This window comes from Felis catus, chromosome A2 (assembly GCF_018350175.1).
Source record: "Felis catus isolate Fca126 chromosome A2, F.catus_Fca126_mat1.0, whole genome shotgun sequence".
Lineage (NCBI taxonomy): Eukaryota > Metazoa > Chordata > Mammalia > Carnivora > Felidae > Felis > Felis catus.
In genome coordinates this window covers 7,794,185-7,807,573 of record NC_058369.1, presented here as the reverse complement: position 1 = coordinate 7,807,573, position 13,389 = coordinate 7,794,185, and the positions used below count along the sequence as shown (strand labels likewise).

Genomic DNA, 13,389 nt, shown 5'->3' with positions numbered 1-13,389 from the left:
GGCAACCCCTCCAAAAAACATGCTACTACTATGCAGAACTCTTTGTTTCCCCTACCTGCTAGAGGTCTTCGGGATGGTTCCACATACCCAGGCCTACAGGATTTCCTTGTTCTAGTTTATGGCTGTGTTGTGGCTCATCATTGAAATGTTAGCATTTGTTCCCTTCTGGGGGTCATTGGCCACTTCTAATCCTTGCAGTAGTAGCAGCCACCTGCTACATCGCCTCCTTGCCCAGGTTCAAGGGTATCTGTAGCACAAATTCTCAATGGGAATGGCTGCTTGCAGGATCGAGCCTGGTAGTGGCCACCTGGTAAAAGACGTGGCCACTAGGATATATTTTGATATTTGATAGGGCAGTCGCGTTCCAAAATTATCTTGCTTATTCTTGTGTGGCTACTTATTTAAAAAAAAAAAAAAAAAGTTGGGTGCCTGGGCGGCTCAGTCAGTTAAGTGTCCGACTTCGACTCAAGTCACGATCGCACGGTTTGTGGGTTCGAGCCCCGCGTCGGGCTCTGTGCTGACAGCTCGGAGCCTGGAACCTGCTTTGGATTCTGTGTCTCCCTCTCTCTCTGCCCCCACCCCCCACTCATGTTGTGTCTCTCTCTGTCTCAAATATAAATATTTAAAACAATTTTTAAGTTGTATTACGGACAGTTTAAAGCACATGCAAAATAGGGAAGAATAAGGTAACAAACAAACCCGAACTTAACTGCCAACATCAGCAGTTTCCAGTATCCACTGCCGAACACGTTTGAGCTCTACCGCCATCCGTTTCCCTGCCACTGGAGAATTTCGCAGCAAATCCCAGACATCATTTTCCCTGTAAAAACTTCCAAACGTATCTTGAAAAGATCGAGCCACAAACAATAACTGCAATCATTATCACACCTGAAAAGTTTAACAATAATTCTTCAATATCATTGTGTAGCCTGTGAGTATTTAGATTACAATTTTTTTTTAACGTGTATTCATTTTTGAGAGAGAGAGACAGAGTGCAAGCCAAGAAGGGGCAGAGAGAGAGGGAGACACAGAATCTGAAGCAGGCTCCAGGCTCTGAACTGTCAGCACAGAGCCCGCCATGGGGCTTGAACTCATGAACTGTGAGATCATGACCCGAGCCGAAGTTGGACACAACCGACTGAGCCACCCAGGTGCCCCCCTAATTGTTTCTTAAATATTTACTGGTTCAAATAAAAGTCCAAACAAGGCCCACATACTGCACTGGTTTGAGGGCAGCTTCCTTTAAGTTCTGGGTTCCTTTTTTTGCCCCTTGCAACATATTTGAGGGGCGCCTGTGTGGCTCAGTTGGTTAAGTGTCTGACTTCGGCTTAGGTCATGATCTCAGGGTTTGTGGATTCGAGCTCTGCTTTGGGCGCTGTGCTGACAGCTCAGGGCCTGGAACCTGCTTCAGATTCTGTGTGTGTCTCTCTCCACCCCCCTTCCCACTCTTGCTCTCTCTCTCTCTCTCTCTCTCTCTCTCTCTCTCAAAAATAAATAATAATTTAAAAAAACATTAAAAACTTAAAAAAACTGGATTGTTTGCCCTGTAGGCTTTATAGAAGTCTGATGTCACCCTTGTGGTGTAGTTTAATATGTTCCTCTGTTCTCCCTTTGACCAACCAATGCCCAGGCTCAATTTCCATTTCTTTCTTTCTTTTCTTTCTTTCTTTCTTTCTTTCTTTCTTTCTTTCTTTCTTTCTTCTTTTTATTTTTCAAAAAAAGTTATGTTTAGTATTTATTTTTGAGAGAGAGAGACAGAGACAGAGCACGAGCCAGGGAGGGGCAGAGAGAGAGGGAGACACAGAATCCGAAGCAGGCTCCAGGCTCTGAGCTGCCAGCACAGAGCCCCATGTGGGGCTTGAACTCACAAACCGTGAGATCATACCCTGAGCCAAAGTCGGATGCTTACCCATCGGAGCCATCCAGGCGCCTCTCAATTTCCATTTCCTGGCAACACTTCCACGGGGGGCATTGTGCCCTCTTGACAGGAGGAACTCCTTTTGTGACTTAAGCAGCCACTCAGATCCATCAAGGATCCAGTCTTTATTTTCCAACGTTTTTTTTTCTGAAAAATCGCACACATCTAGAAGTCAGAAGAATAATATAGTGATTACCCCTAGGAGCCACAATTACCTAGATTGCTAAATATTACTTGGCCACACTGTATCTATCCATTCCTCCCATCCATCGACCCATCTCATGATTTAGACACAAATCAAAATAAGTAGATGTGTCATCACCAGCACAATGTACAGCACTTTTTCATCTTCCCAAACTGTCCCCATTAAACACTGATGCCACATCCCGCTCCCCCTCGGCCCCTGGCGGCCACCGCATTCTACTTTCTCCACTGGTTGCCTAGTCTAGGGACCTCATATCTAAGTGCACTATGTGTCCTTTTGTGCCTGGCTTGGTTCACTTGGCCTAATGTTTTCAAGGCTCATCCGTGTTGTAACGTGTCAGATGGGTTTTTCTTTTCCTTTTAGGGCTGAATAATATTTCACCGTATTTATACATCATGTTTCGTTCACCCCTTTTTGCTCGTGGACACTTAGGTGGCTTCTGTCTTTTGTGAATAATGCTGCTGTGAACCTTGGTGTCCACATATCTGTTTGAGTCCCTTTTGGATATATACTTAGGAGTGGAATTGCGGCATTGTATAATTCTATGTTTGTTTTATAATGCTACGTTTTTTTTCACGTGTTTATTTAGTTGAGAGAGAGGGAGAAACAGAGACAGAGAGAGAGAGAGAGAGAGCATGAGCAGGGGAGGGGCAGAGAGAGGGAGACACAGAATCCGAAGCAGGCTCCAGGCTCTGAGCTGTTAGCACAGAGCCCGACGCGGGGCTCGAACTTGTGAATAGTGAGATCATGACCTGAGCCGAAATCAGACCAACCGAGACGCCCTGGAGCCTCACTTTCATTCTGGTTTTGATTTGCATTTCCCTAACGGCTAGGGAGCTTGGGCATCTTTTAATTTTTTTTTTCAACGTTTATTTATTTTTGGGACAGAGAGAGACAGAGCATGAACGGGGGAGGGGCAGAGAGAGAGGGAGACACAGAATCGGAAACAGGCTCCAGGCTCCGAGCCATCAGCCCAGAGCCTGATGTAGGGCTCGAACTCACAGACCGTGAGATCGTGACCTGGCTGAAGTCGGACGCTTAACCGACTGCGCCACCCAGGCGCCCCTTGGGCATCTTTTTATATGTTTAGGGACCATTTATATCGCCTCTTTGAAGAAATGCCTAGGGACGCCTGGGCAGCTCAGGCAGTTGAGCATCTGACTCTTGATTCCGACTCAGGTCATGATCCCAGGGTCGTGGGATCCAGCCCTGCATCAGGCTCCATGCTGGGCTTGCAGCCTACTTAAGGTCCACTCTCTCCCTCTGCCTCTCTCCCCCACTTGTGCTCTCTCTCTCTCTCCAATTTGTTTTTTTTAAGGTTTATTTGTTTATTTTGAGACAGAGAGAGAGAGAGACAGACAGAGAGAGAATCTCCAGCAGGCTGAGGGGCACCGTCAGAGCGGAGCCTGATATGGGGCTCGAACCCATGAACTGTGAGATCATGACCTGAGCCGAAACCAAGAGTCAGATGCTCAACCGAGCCATCCAAGCTCTAAAATTAAAAAAAAAAAAAAAATTAAAAGAAATGTCTATTCAAGTGCTCTGCCCATTTTTAATTGCTTTTTTGTTGTTGTTGAGTTATTCTCTTTTATCCCCCCCCCCCCCCCCCAAGAATACTGACCTCTCGGGTGAAGGTCTTTAGACCCTGCCTAGTAGTGTCTGCATTGTCCTCTTTAAATGTTGCATTGAAATCCCACCTTGTCACCTCAAGGAGAGTGTCTGGAGATCCCCTTGTTCATTTCCTCTATAACTTCCAGGAATTTCTGTCATCTGGGTATCATCCCTTTTCGCGTACACAGGTTTCCCACGCCATACAAAAGTAAAGCGTTGCCATGAAACCTTTTGTGAGTCAAAATGGCTTAAAGAGAGGAAGTGCTTCTCATTAATTTATACAGAAAAAAAATTGTTAGCGTTCCCAGACCCAAAGAATAACCTCTCTTCGTTTTTTCTGAGACCTCAGGGCACATCCTACTAACGGATGCACAAAGTAAGTCAAGATAAAGTACGGATGCCCACAGACCCAGGTCAGAGCCCTGGGGGCTGGGGGCTGAGATGCTGCGTGTAATCCCCGGGACGGGGCTTGGCGGTGTCCCTCTCCCTGCCTCTGCGACGTCCACTGCAAAACCAATGCCGAGTACTGTTTTTTTCCGCTTTTCATCTTTTCTCATAAAAGGGCAAATCGTTTTCAGATTTCTTTCGGTTCCACAAAAACAGGTACTAACGCAGGTCTTTCGTAAACGTGAAGTGGCGTAACGGAACTTTAGAAAAGTGGGGGATACCAGTATTATTTACAAATACTTTTGATTTGGGTTTTAGAGGATCTCGCGGGACTTTGTGGGAAATGGACTGGGGGGGGGGGGAGACCCGACTGGAGGGGGAAGGTGCTTCAGCTGAGAGAGGAGGGGGCGTGGCCTCAGGATGGGGAGAGGGCATGGGAGCTGGGTGCCATCAAGGACCCCGGCCAGGTCCCTCTCTGGAGCTCCGATCGGAGGCGCGAGGGGAAGGTCAGAAGCTGGGGAGACGGAGTAGATGGAAGTCTTAGGGTCCACCTGACCCCCAGTCCCTTCTCTGGGGGTGGAGAAACCGGCTGCCTGGAGGGGTGGGCAGGGGGGCGGAGGACCGGGGTAAGGACCAGTTACAAGTCCTCAGCATGACCCACGGGGAAGGGGGGGTCCTCGAAGATCTTCAGAGGTAAAGGGCCCCCCAGTAGCCACTCAGTCAACACACAGCCAGTCACAAGGGCCCGATACATGTAGGCTCCGTTCATTTTCACATCTTCCCTCATCTCAGGGGTCCCTCAACTGTCACCCCCAAATCTCTTATTCACCCCCACGAGGAATGTTGAGATCTCCCACTGCGCTTTTAGACCCTGCCTAGAAGTCCCCCCCACTGTCAGCTTGAAATCCCACCTTATCACCTCAAGGACAATGTCTGTCAGGAGATCCCGTGTTAACTTCCTCTCTGGGAACAGGACACCCCCCTTCACCCAAGTTCATCAGGAAGGAGGTGTCTTCCTTGTGCTGAGAACAAAGGAAGCCGACTGCAGTTAGCATTTCCTGTCAGTGCATTTAGAGGCCAGCGGTGTTAAGTCAGGTCTGCCCCTTCCACGACCCAGCAGCACCCTCCACGTCGTCGCTAGGTCCCCCACTCTGGACCCTCTGGGCCACAGAACATCCCCTCTGCCCTTCCCCAGGTCGGGGCAAAGAGCAGCCCCTGGACTTCTGTAATTGTAACCACCGTGGGTGTGCTTCCGTCCCCCCGGGGTGCCCCGCCTGCTCCCCACTGCCTTGCACCTCATTAAGGCAACTTCCTCCTGCAGGCTGGCCACGATGTCACCCTCGGGGCTGCTGCGGGGGGCCTGCAGGACCACACTTATCTCCCTGCTCCTGGTCTGCTGTCTGCTGCCCCCAGGTGAGGCAAGTCAGCCTGGGGAGGGCTGGAGTTGGGGGATCAGGGGAGGGTGGGGGAATGGAGAGAGCAAAGCTTCCCACATCCTGGCTGCCGCAACACTTCCTTAAACTCCCACCTGACAGGGGGCTCATCACTGGCCTCAACAGAAAGTTATGGCTTCCTTAACTCAGCCTTCAGGGCTCCCCTGCCTGTGACTTGTCTCCTACCCCAACGCGCGTGCACACACACACACACACACACACAGTCCCTCCCTGGACCTCTGTCTCTCCTTTTCCCTCTGCCAGGATCACTTCCCTTTCACTCAGATAACCAATTCTTACTTTCCCTTCCGAACTGGCCCGATTTGTCCCCTCCTCCAGGAAGCTTTCCTTGACATGCTTCCTCCTACAGTCTGGATCAGGGTCTCCCCTAGCCTTCCTCGGAGGCTTCCCCAGTTCCTGACCAATCATCCGTCTTCCCCACCGGACTGAAGTACCATGAAGGCAGGGAGGTGATGTGAAAAGGTGGGGCCTGCAGAAGGGTAGATTGAGGCACCGGAACAAACAGCGGTGTCCCTCTGTTCCCACAGGTGCCCAGGGGCAGAAGTTCCCACTGAGGGTGGAGCCCCAGAACCCCGTGCTGCCTGCAGGAGGGTCCTTCTTGGTGAACTGCAGCACGGATTGCCCCAAGCCCAAACTCATCACCCTGGAGACATCCCTACCCAAGAAGCCAGTGGGCAATGGCCTGGGCTGGGCAGCTTTCCAGCTCAGCAGTGTGACCAGTGACAGCCAGGTCCTCTGCTCCGGCTTCTGCGATGGCTTCCAGATGACAGCCTCCTCTGACATCACAGTATACCGTGAGTGATTGTGGCTTGGAGGTGGCACTGGCCTTGGGCAGTAGTGGGGGTACATGGCCAGTGGTGCAGGGGAGCAGGGAACCCTGAGTCTCCAGAAAGGAACGAGGGCTCTGACCCAGAGCTTGGACCTGAATGTGTGTGTGTGTGTGTGTGTGTGTGTGTGTGTGTGAGAGAGAGAGAGAGAGAGAGACAGACAGACAGACAGACAGACGGACGGAGACAGAGAGATACATCTCAACCATATGCCGGGGCAGCAGCTGTGAAATCAACTTGCGTCCCAACAAGGATTCTTAAATGATACCTCGTGTCTTTTATGTATTACTTGTATTTTCACAGCAGTTAATCATTCATGCATGTGGTTCCAAAACCCAAAAGTATAAAAAGGTGTGTGTTAAACCTCCATTGCCTTGTGCTGGCTGCGAGTGGTCACTGTTTTAAATGTGGACACTAGGGGTTCATTCAGTCTTTAAGAAGTCTCCCAGGCAGGGGAGGTACACTTAGGAGCCCCATTTCACAGATGAGGAATTTAAGCCTCAACGGGGTAAAGTTGCTTGTCAGGGTTCATAGCCTGGAGAAGTGGGTAGTCTGGCCCTCAAGCCCTTGTTCCTAATAGATGAGTCTTCCTTCCCAGACCCCTCTGTTACTAGTTTCTTTCTCTCTTTTTTTTTTCTGTTTATTTATTTATTTTAAGATAGAGAGCGAGAACCAGTGGGGAGGGGGCAGAGAGAGGGAGGACACATGAAGCAGGCTCCAGGCTCTGAGCTGTCAGCACAGAGCCCAATACGGGGCTCAAACTCATGAATCACGTGAGATCATGACCTGAGCTGAAGTCGGATGCTTAATCGACTGAGCCACCCGGGTGTCCCCTGTTTCTTATGGTTCCTGCCAGAATCCCTCTGCACTTAAAAGAATACAGTAGACGAGAAAATAGAGTATGGACACTCGTGGAACCTACCGTTTTGTGAAGCCTTCCTAGATAAGTGTAGTGTGTGCGTGTGACCGTGTGTAGGCTCCTGCTGTGGGCCAGTATCCGTTTTGTGTACCTGTGTGCGTGTCTGTGAGCGTCTGTATGTGTGTCATCATCTCTGTGTGTCTGTGTGAGTGCACACGCGTGTCTGTGTGTGTGTATCTGAGTGTGAATGTGAATGTACATGTCTGTGTACGTCAGTATCCACACCTGTGTGTATATCTGTGTAAGCGTGTTTCCTATGTCAGTGTGTGTGTCCATGTGTGAGTGGCCGTGGATGTCTGTGTCAGTACATGTCGCTGCATTCATATCTTTGTGTCCGCATTTCTGTATAGGGCGTACATTTGTGTGTGTTCCAGATGCCTCTGTCCAGGGCTCTGCGGGAGCCTGTAGGTCCTGTCTCACCGGAGCCGACTGTCCTCACCTCACCTCACCTCACCGTGTTTTCACGGTAGAAATTGGCGTATGCTCCATATTGCGGCTAGCCCACCGCACCCCAACCCCGAGTTCCCGAGCATTCCTGGCATTTGCTGGCCTATCATCATCTCTGACCTGTGGTGCCCCGATGGGGCCTCTTTGTTAAATATTCTAAAATCGTAAATAAAGGTTTCTCCTACTGTCCGAAAGTAAAGCATTCCTATGAAACTTTTTATAAGTCAAAATGATAGAAAGTGAAAAACCAATTAATTTATATTGAAAAAATGGTGAGCATTCCCAGACCCCAAAAATAACCTCCCCTAGGCTTTTTTTTTTTTTTAGCTTATTACTTTATTTTGAGAGAGAGCACATGCTCCCGGAGGAGGGGCAGAGAGAGACAGAGAGGGAGAGAGAGGATCTCAAGCAGGCTCCATGCTGTAAGTGCGGGGCTTGAACTCAACAAACCATGAGATCATGACCTGAGCCAAAATCAAGACTCCGACGCTTAACTGACTGAGCCGCCCAGGCGCCCCTCCTAGTCTTTCCTGAGACCTTAGGACACATCCTGCTAACGGATGCGCAAAATAAATGGAGATAAAGCACTGATGCTCACAGACATAGGTCAGAGCCCCGGGGACTTGCGGCTGAGATGCTGAGTGCAATCCCGGGAAGGGAGCCTGGTGGCACCACCCTCCCCGTGCAGGGTGCCTGCTCTCTGTATAACTGCTCTCTGTATAGCTGCATGCTATTTTCATTTTTTGCCATTTTTTTAAATTTTATTTTTTATTTTTTTAAAATTCACCTCCAAGTTAGTTGGCATAGAGTGCAACAATGACTTCAGGAGTAGATTCCTCAGCGCCCCTTACCCATTTAGCCCACCCACCCTCCCCCAACCCCTCCAGTAACCCTCAGTTTGTTCTCCATATTTATGAGTCTCTTCTGTTTTGTCCCCCTCCCTGTTTTTATATTATTTTTGTTTCCTTTCCCTTATGTTCATCTGTTTTGTCTTGTCTCTTAAAGTCCTTATAGGAGCGAAGTCATATGATATTTGTCTTTCCCCGACTGACTAATTTCACTTAGCGTAATACCCTCCAGTTCCATCCACGTAGTTGCAAATGGCAAGATTTTATTCTTTTTGATTGCCAAGTAATACTCCATTGTGTGTGTGTGTGTGTGTGTGTGTGTGTGTGTGTGTGTGACATCTTCTTTATCCATTCATCCATCGATGGCCATTCGGGCTCTTTCCATACTGTGGCTATTGTTGATAGTGCTGCTATAAACATGGGGTGCATGTGTCTCTTCGAAACAAGCACACCTGTATCTCGTGGATAAATGCCTCGTAGCGCAATGGCTGGGTCGTAGGGTAGTTCTATTTTTAGTTTTTTGAGGAGCCTCCAGACTGTTTTCCAGAGTGGCTGCACCAGCTTGCATTCCCAGCCATTTTTCTTAAAAGCGGAAATACTCTTCAAATTTCTTTCCGTTAATACTAACTAACGCAGGTCTTTCATAAAAATGAAATGGTGTCATGGAGCTTTTGAAAAGCTACACTTCCCTGTAGTAAGATGTGACATATTTTTCATGGCAGCCAGCGCACGGGCCTCTGTGATATAGCTGAGATCCGGGCTCAAATCGTTGAGGGTATGAGATGTTTCCCGAAGGAGGCCCAGGGTTTGGTACGTGTGCCTCAGAGGGACACTGCTGTTGCGGCGGGGAGAGGACCCAGCCTGGGGGTGTTGAGTCCCTCGTGACTGTGTCAGAGCATCCTGAGAGGCTGCTCTGGTAAGAGCCTGGAGAGCCTCGGATGGATCGGGGGCCAGGCTCTGGGAGAGGCCAAGGCCAGAGTCCAGACCAGAAGCTGGGAGTAGCCATGGGAGTCCCTAGATGTGACATCAAGGAGGCAGGTGACTGGGCACCTGGCTCAGTCAGTTAAGCATCTGGACTTCAGCTCAGGTCATGATCTCATGGTTCAGTTCGTGAGTTCGAACCCTGCACTGGGCTGTCTGCTGTCAGCTTTGGACTCTCCATCTGCCCCCCACTTCAAAAATTAATAAACATTATATAAAAAAAAAAAGGAGGCAGGTGAATACACGGGTCTGGAGTTGGGAGTCTCACCTTCTAAACCCAGCCGGGCCCCTTTCTGGCTATGTGTCCTTGGATAGGTCATCTCACCTTCGCCTCTCTGGGCCTCAGTTTCTCCATCTGTAAAGGAGAAGAATAATAGAGAAGATTTCACTTGGTTGCCTGTGAATGAAGGTGGATGACATTTGGAATAGGAGGGGCGGCTGGGCGGCTCAGTCAGTAAAGTGTTGGCTCTTGACTTTGGCTCAGGTCATGATCTCACAGTCTGTGAGTTCAAGCCCCACAGCACGCTCTGTGCTGACTGCACGCAAAGCCTGCTTGAGGGTTCTCTCTCTCTCTCTCTCTCTCTCTCTCTCTCTCTGCCCCTCCCCCGCTCATATGCTCTGTTCTCTGTCAAAATAAATAAACTTAAATTTTTTTTAAATTGGAAAGTCTAACGAAAACTCTAAATAAACAGGAACTTTTATGAGTACTAATAATGTTGTATGTGGTCATAAGTTGGTCCCCTTCCTTCCTTCTTCTTTTTTTTTTTTTTTCTTCCCTTAACTGTGAATTTCTCCAGAACAGAAAATCTGACTTTATTTCAGTGCCTGGCAAGGTGTCCCACGAAACAGGAAATAATAATCATGATGCTAAATGACAATAGCAAACACTTCTGCAGGCACATACTAAGTAAGCTCTCCAGGTTTATTCAAAATTTCAATTCTGCACTGGGGCACCCTCAGCCCCCTCTCTGCTCTCTGGGGTGGGAGTTGCAGGGCTGGCTGCTAAGTGCAATTCTCCCCCACCCCCAACCCTACCCCAGGGTTCCCGGAGCGCGTGGAGATGGCCCCCCTGCCCCGCTGGCAGCCCGTGGGCGAAAACCTTACCCTGCGCTGCCAGGTGGCCGGCGGGGCGCCCCGGACCAACCTCACGGTGGTGCTGCTCCGCGGGGAGGAGGAGCTGAGCCGGCAGCCGGCCGTCGGGGAGCCCGCCGAGGCCACGGTCACGGTGCTGGCGGGCAGAGACGACCACCTCGCCAATTTCTCGTGCCGCACGGAACTGGACTTGCGGTCCCGAGGGCTGGGTCTGTTCCAGAACAGCTCGGCCCCCAGGCAGCTCCGAACTTTCGGTGAGGGAAGGGACTGCGGACGGTGGGTTATGAGCTAAGCCAGAGTAGAAGCGCCCTGGCCGGGAGGGTTTGGAAAACGGAGTGGACTGGACCTCAACGGCTTCTGGGAAGGCATGCCCTTGGCTTACTGGGCCGTGCACAGCTTCCGTTGGGAGACTCGCGGCCGCGGTAGCCTACGAGAAGGCTCTGCGGGTGTATTCTGGGTAGGGGGTGATCCAGGCCGCAAGATATTCTGGGAAAGGACCGTGGTTGGGGGCACTGAACGAGTCATGGGGTAAGGGGAGACCCTTTCACGGTTCTGGGAGCCCTCCTCCGGCTCACGCCTGCCCTTCTCCGCAGCCCTGCCCGTGACCCCCCCACACCTCGTTGTCCCCCGGCTCTTGGAGGTGGGAACGACATGGTCCGTGAACTGCACCTTGGACCGGCTGTTCCCGGCCTCCGAGGCCCAGGTCCAACTGGCGCTGGGGAACCAGATGCTGAATCCTGCTGTCGAGAGCCATGGGGATACGATCACGGCCACAGCTACAGTCACAGCGAGCGCGGAGCAGGAGGGCGCTCGGGAGATTGTCTGCAACCTGACATTGGGGAGCGACAGCCGGGAGGCCCGAGAGAACTTGACCATCTACCGTAAGAGGGGGCGGAGCCAAGACGGCTCGACAGGCGGGACAAGGGGCGCGGCCTCGGTAGCCGAGTGGCGCCGCACAGATGACGAAGACTAGACTGGAGAGGTGGGGCCTGAGCCTCCAGAGTGGGAGGGGTTGTAGTGTGGGCGGGGTCTAAGTAACTAAGGGTATAGCCCAAGTGTCCCAAGTTGGAAGGGGGCGGGGGGGGGGTAGGCGGTGGGGACCCGCAGAGTAGCAGAAAGGCATGGCCTGATACCTCGAGACGAAACAGGTGTTATGGAGGGCGGGGATCCGATGTGAGGTGGGTGGTCAGTAAACTCCAGGGCAAGGCCCTGCTTTTAGGCTTCTGGGGGCCCATCCTAAACCTGAGTGAGTCCAGCGCCTCTGAGGGGACCAAAGTGACTGTGACTTGCGCGGCCGGGGCCCGAGTCCAGGTCACGCTGGACGGAGTTCCGGCTGCGGCCCCTGGCCAGCCTGCCCAGCTTCAGCTAATCGCCACCGAGAGGGATGACAGGCGCAACTTCTCCTGCAATGCCACGCTCGAGGTGGACAGGGAGATCTTACACAGGAACAGGAGCGTCCAGTTGCGTGTTCTGTGTGAGTAGGTCACTCTGACCTTTAAACCCTTGCTCCCCTTGTTTGGTGGGAAGACATTACTCTTCCTTGCCACGCTGTGACTCCAGTCTGTCTAATCATTTGACCGTTTCATAGACGGTCCCAAGATTGACCAAGCCAAATGTCCCCAGCGCTTGACGTGGAAAGACAGAACCACCAATGTCCTGCGGTGCCAGGCCCGGGGCAATCCGGACCCCCAGTTGCACTGTTTTCAGGAAGGCTCCCAGAATGAGGTGCCCGTCGGGATTCCATTTACCGTCATGTTAAACTATAGTGGTACCTACTCCTGCCGGGCGGTCAGCTCTCGAGGCACACACACTGTGACCGTGGTGATGAACGTTCAGGGTGAGCCAAAACGGGGTTGCGGATGCAGATGGGCAACCCACGCGGGGAGAGTGCGTGTGTTTATACTCCTTGCTTCTCTGCATAGGTCGGAATGCCCATGCTGTCACCATCGTCATGGTGGTGTTAGTGATCCTGGGGTTGGTGACTACCACTGCGGCCTTAGTGTACGTCTTCGGGTTGCAGAAGAGGAGTGACATTTACCAAGTGAACCAGGGGAGCACTTGGTTGCCCCTGACGTCTAGGCAGCCCGAGGAGGCTGTGGGGGAGGGGCCGTCCTGAGCTTCGAACCTGGGGGATGCTGGACCAACGACGATAGGGGTTTGGCTGTATCCCCGGTTCCACACCAATAAAGCCCTGAAAATCCGGAGTCTGTTGCTTGATTCCACTTGCGCTAAGGAGCTCACCCACTGTGCTTTGCGTCCTTTGAGTGACAACTTTTTTTAATCTTTTTTTTTTTTTTTTACATTTATATATTTTTGAGAGACAGAGAGAGACAGTGTGAATAGGGGAGGAGCAGAGAGGGAGACACAGAATCTGAAGCAGGCTCCAGGCTCCGAGCTGTCAGCACAGAGCCTGACATGGGGCTCGAACTCACAAACTGCAAATTGCAAGATCATGACCTAGGCCGAAGTCGGATGCTCAACCGACTAAGCCATGCAGGCACCCCAAATTTCTTTTAATTTTTTACATTTATTTTTGAGACAGAGAGAGACAGAGCATGAACAGGGGAGGGGCAGAGAGAGAAGGAGACACAGAATCCGAAGCAGGCTCCAGGCTCTGAGCTGTCAGCACAGAGCCCAACGCGGGGCTCGAACTCACGGACTGTGAGATCATGGCCTGAGCGGAAGTCGGATGCCTAACCG

General features: G+C 51.3%; 1 protein-coding gene and 1 long non-coding RNA gene across 4 annotated transcripts; one reads left to right on the top strand and one right to left on the bottom strand.

The window, feature by feature from the left end:
- Positions 1–637: 637 nt before the first annotated feature.
- On the bottom strand, positions 638–10,105 carry LOC123382147. Its single transcript, XR_006590085.1, has 3 exons — positions 9,866–10,105; positions 1,910–2,083; positions 638–888 (listed from the first exon to the last, which is right to left on the bottom strand). It is a non-coding gene; the product is annotated as an uncharacterized LOC123382147 (long non-coding RNA).
- On the top strand, positions 4,542–12,893 carry ICAM3 (intercellular adhesion molecule 3). 3 transcript variants are annotated; one of them, XM_045045395.1, is made up of 8 exons: positions 4,542–4,627; positions 5,443–5,534; positions 6,103–6,369; positions 10,638–10,943; positions 11,283–11,570; positions 11,909–12,163; positions 12,278–12,526; positions 12,612–12,893. In XM_045045395.1, the coding sequence occupies exons 1-8, from the start codon at positions 4,542–4,544 to the stop codon at positions 12,803–12,805; spliced, it is 1,737 nt and encodes a 578-aa protein (XP_044901330.1). In that variant the 3' UTR covers positions 12,806–12,893. The 3 variants fall into 3 exon arrangements, with proteins under 3 accessions (XP_044901330.1, XP_044901331.1, XP_044901332.1); XM_045045396.1 differs by lacking the exon at positions 4,542–4,627 and adding an exon at positions 5,198–5,216; XM_045045397.1 differs by lacking the exon at positions 4,542–4,627 and adding an exon at positions 5,298–5,316.
- Positions 12,894–13,389: the final 496 nt, after the last annotated feature.